General features: G+C 47.1%; 1 protein-coding gene across 1 annotated transcript in view; it reads left to right on the forward strand.

The window, feature by feature from the left end:
* ZNF185 (zinc finger protein 185 (LIM domain)) overlaps positions 1-4,606 on the forward strand; it is a 27,751-nt gene that overhangs the window by 13,413 nt on the left and 9,732 nt on the right. The window contains exons 14-18 of the mRNA XM_009334687.1: positions 854-952; positions 1,625-1,738; positions 2,398-2,493; positions 4,110-4,190; positions 4,446-4,547. Of these exons, the coding sequence (XP_009332962.1) occupies positions 854-952; positions 1,625-1,738; positions 2,398-2,493; positions 4,110-4,190; positions 4,446-4,547 (492 nt within the window). The remainder of the gene's footprint in view (positions 1-853; positions 953-1,624; positions 1,739-2,397; positions 2,494-4,109; positions 4,191-4,445; positions 4,548-4,606) is intronic.

Here is a 4,606-nt window from a genome sequence, read left to right on the forward strand (position 1 = left end):
TCTAGTGGGATAGGAACCCCTCCGGGGGAGCACTGTGGCTGCCTCCACTAAGGTTGTAGGGCATACAGTGCTGTAGAAGTGATGATGATAGTTGTTTGGCTGTTTTTCCTGTGAGTTTTGAGAGACCTTTGCCATCTCTGCACTAGGGTGCAAAATCCAAACCTGATGCAGCCATTTCCCAAGCGATTCCCTCAGAGTCCACCTCTGTACTTAGCATGCTGGCATGACTCCTTCTCCAGTAGGTCCAACTCTTCTCTGAGAGACAGCAGCATCGTTACTTCAAAGGTCCAGTGCAAAGTCAACGTGCATCTTGAGAAAAGGGAGTTTGAGCTAGAAAGGCAAGGGGAGATGAAGCTGTGTTGAGTGGTATCATTGGATACACTGAATGAGTGAGTCTGGCTACAAAAAAACCTTCAGAATATTGGACAGGGAGGAACGTTTCAAATTCAGCCTCAGGTATTATCAGACACTGTATCAGATGTGATGCCTCTCCTGGCATACACATCCTAACATATGATACAGCCACAATAAATAATCCAATACCCTGTAGGTCTACTTTCATGCTAGAAAGCAGCATGTTTGTCTAGGGAAAACATAGTTTGGACTGGTATTTTAAAGAACTAATTTCAGCATGTGAAAATGTTGCTGCTTGACCCATCCATTGAATTCCAAGCAGTTAAGCAGTGCTTTGTGCCGTGCTGAAGTCAGTGCTTCATTGTGCTGGTTACAGCTTAGCCCTTGGAATATCTTCCACCAAAGCCTTGTGACTTTCTTTCTTCTCAGTGTGCACTGAACTGAGCTTTCAGGCATTTGTGCCTGCCAGCCACAAGTGGGGTTTCTTTTCCTTTGCCAGGTCTTCCCAAGATTTCAAAGAGGGGAACACCCCTAGAGAAAGGGGGCACGAGAGCACGCGGGCCTCAGATGACTATAAACCAGAGCTGATCCAAGAAGGGTAAGTGGTCAGTAGGACGCACCCACAGTATCTATTCACTTCGTAATTCTTCATGTCTTATTCTGTTTCCAGTGTAACTGAGGCCACAGAACAGCTCCTCTGCTTTGCACCCAGGAGTGAGGACTTTATAATGGCACATTACAGCAGGCAATCCCACCCATACTGATGGAAAAAGCCAGCGGGATGAGAGAGACTCACACCGTGTGTGAAGTCCAAGAGACAGTTTCTGCACTGACAGCATGTGACTTAGGTCCTTTGGCATCAGCATGGTTCCCTTGGTACTACAGTGGCAGGCAGTAGCTTCTGCTGCCCAGAGATCTCAGCAAGTACTATCCAAGCATTTATGAATGCTGCAAAATCATGCATGAGTGTGTCCTGAGGTGTTAGAAGCATCTGTCAGTCCGAGGAATTCTGACACGAGGGCTTTCTCCTGTGCCTAACGCTTTCCTTCTGTGACAATCTCGGATGAAAAGCCTTTAGCTGTGATCCTGCAAGCTAGAATGGGATTTGTACACATGATTCCTGTCAAATCTGGTACCAGGGCAGTTTGGAATAGCTCTGGCCAAACAGTGACTCCTGCTCCCTGCCTGATGGCTCCTGTCTAGGGAACGGATGTCTAAACACCCCAGCATGTTTTTTCTCCACTGCCTTAAGCACAGGTCTTTATTTTAGGTTTTTGGACTCAAACAACCATACTGAGAAGGGACAAGAACCTCCTGACCATGATGTCCACCCAGAGACTCCCAGGTCGAAGGAACGTACTGAACGTGAACCCAGCATGACTAGGTAAGGAATCAGATAATTACCCTCCCTGCCTTTTCCTGTAGGATGAGGGTTAATTCCTTGTGTGTCTTCCCCCACGTACATATGCTGATAAAATCTTCTCCCAGGCTCCCCTTTTGTGCCTGATTCTAGTGCTGCTTCTACTGAGTGAACCTTTTACCGTGGTTTTATATGAAAGCCTGGGAGAAAACATCCTCGTTAGCTGGAGGCATCAAACACTGTCCAGCTGGACTGCTAGGAGTTGCTGCCTAGACCTTAAATTTGGAAGCAGAGACTGCCTCTTAGAGACATATGCCAATAAGCGACCTAATCTGGCATGGGGTAACACCTCCGTGGTAACGCTGGGTCTCATTTCTGAACTTAGTCAGCGTCAGGTCTCAGGCTGCACTCTGGTCCCTCTGGCTAGGACCATTTTCCTTCCCACTGACCTGTGACTCCACTGGGTTTGCGGTGGCTGTCTCGGTGCCTTCAGCCTGCCTTGTGCAAAACAGTGCAGGGCTAAATGTCCAAATGGAAGGACTTTGTGGACTGATTTCTTTGCTTTTGTCCGTATTTTCCCCCTAAATTTGAAGAGTTGAGGCTCTTGGTCAAATTGGGCATGTGTTTCACTGAGCAACCCATCTTCAAATCAACTTGTAAACCAGACTGCTCTTCTCCCCGAGGTCCATGCTGTGCTCCAAGGACAGTGCTAGTGGGAGCATGGACATTAACAAGGGGATATCGCCCAGTGTGCAGAGTGAAGAAGTCACTTCAAAAAGGCAAGAGAAATAATGGACTTGCTTTTTCTGATGAGAGAACATGGGGAATTTACTGCAGGTGGTTCTGGAGAAGGGATGGAGGATGCTGTGTTTGGGGTTAGGAGTCACCAAGTCACCAAGCTTTCTTCATGAGTGCATGGACATACATAGTGAGTGGTGGGACAGCAGAGTGTGTGGTCAGTGAGGACTGTGGAGGAGGGAGCTCAGGAAGGGGCGCTGGGAAAAGCAACAGCGAGAGAGCAATGGCGTCAGCGTCCTGTCCTCCTGGGTTCTTCTGACAAATGGAGCTATCCTGGATGTACCACAGATACTCCAAATTGTAGTTCTTCATCACGCAGGGAGGTGGAAGGAGCTGTTCCCAGTCCCCAGGGACGTGAGTGGAGGTTAGACTGCTGAAGATAAAAGTTGCAGGGAGAAACCTTCCCCTTTCTCTCCAGTACCCCCCAGCAAAGTGACCAAGATGGATAAAACTCCATCAGTTGCCCACTCCACGACTCCCCCAGTCCACGGACTTCCTTTGCATAAGCCCTCAAGCTTACCAAGTTACCGAGAGAAGTGCAGAGTCCTGATCTGAGAGTCTAGTGCTTCCAGGTGCAGTGACTTTGGATCAGACTTACCAAGGGAGCAGTCAGGAGTGCTTCTGCAGCGTCACTCCACTGAAGGACTTGGGAGTTATCTCCTGCTCTTTTCAGTAAATTGATTTTGAGTCTGAGCTCCTGGACAAACATGTTTTCTTTAGGCACTTAGAACATCCCAACCTGAATGGGAATCTATAGCTCAGTGAACATTAGTGTTTTGCCAGAAGTCAGAATTTAAGGTATCTACCTGTGTTGCAAAGGAATCAAAATAAATTGATCTTGCTTTCACTTGGGTGACAGTACCCATCGTTTTCTGGCTTAGCCCCTTGGTGAACTTGCAGGGATTGAATTAACGCTGGTGAAGGGAAGCCCCCAACTAGTAGCAAGTAAAGTGTAAGGGCTGCCTCCTCTTTCATCAACCTCAATGTTTCAGGGTAGGATCTTTGAAAGCATTTTGAGAATTAATTTCTTAGTCTAATTAAACGCAGTTTTGATGCAGGAATCCAAGCCAGTTTCAGATTTTCTACAGGGTATCAGAATTCCCAGAGGGGTTGGTGTGCACAAACATATAAAACCAGATAGAAAAAGCGAACAAACTTTCCCTAGATTAATGTAGACAGGTGTAAATCCAGGGTGGCTCTGCAGTGGGTTTATCTAGTGGATACACTTCTGAGATGGTACCCAAATGAGGCCCGCTCATGCTGTTAGCAGTCTGAAATGTAACGTTGAGCTACTGGATAACCCATAACGGTCATAACTAAATGACCAGAGTTAAAATGTCAAGTTTGGAAAGAGTAAACAGGTAACTTGGGCTCATCAGGAGCTTTATTTTTCTTTCCTTTCAGCCTTATTTTTTAAGAGATCTGTATTTTCCCTCTGGGTTTTTTCACATCTCTTTGGATTATCTGGCATATTCCCATGCAGGGATATTGTACTTTTCTTGCGGCAGGAGATTCACCAGGGGTTGCATCTACATCCTACAGTAATTCTATGCGCAGTGGCACTTCTGCAGACTATAATGGTCTTCTGTCTTGGCAGGCCCAGTGCTCTCCCTAGAGAAAGCAGCATCACTCCTCCAGAGACCCAATGTGCAAATGAATCTGACCCATGCCGGGAAAGGTATGGAGCCAGGGGACCAGGCATGCTTTGCTGCTACCTCGCACATCTTGTGTTCTCCCTGTTGCCCTGTTCAAAGGCATTACAGATGCTCATTTCTTGGCTAGTGAATTCAGAAACCAACATAATCGTGATGTTACTGCATTTACTCAATTCAGAAACCGACATAATCATGATTTTACTGCATGTACTCACCGCAGTGGACAGGTTTAGACACAAGTGCTAAAGCTGCTAACGGCCTTTTTGCTCCCTGACCAGGATCACTCCGGCTTATGAAGAACAAACCTGCCCCGCCACAGATAGTCACCATGAGAGCCCAGGAGACTGGAGAGACAAAGAGCCTAACCCAGTGGGAGCCAGGTACAGTGGGACTATCCCTTTGTTTCTCCCCATCGCTGGCTCTCAAATCCTCATCCTTT

This window comes from Pygoscelis adeliae, unplaced genomic scaffold (assembly GCF_000699105.1).
Source record: "Pygoscelis adeliae isolate BGI_AS28 unplaced genomic scaffold, ASM69910v1 Scaffold412, whole genome shotgun sequence".
In the NCBI taxonomy this organism is placed as follows: domain Eukaryota; kingdom Metazoa; phylum Chordata; class Aves; order Sphenisciformes; family Spheniscidae; genus Pygoscelis; species Pygoscelis adeliae.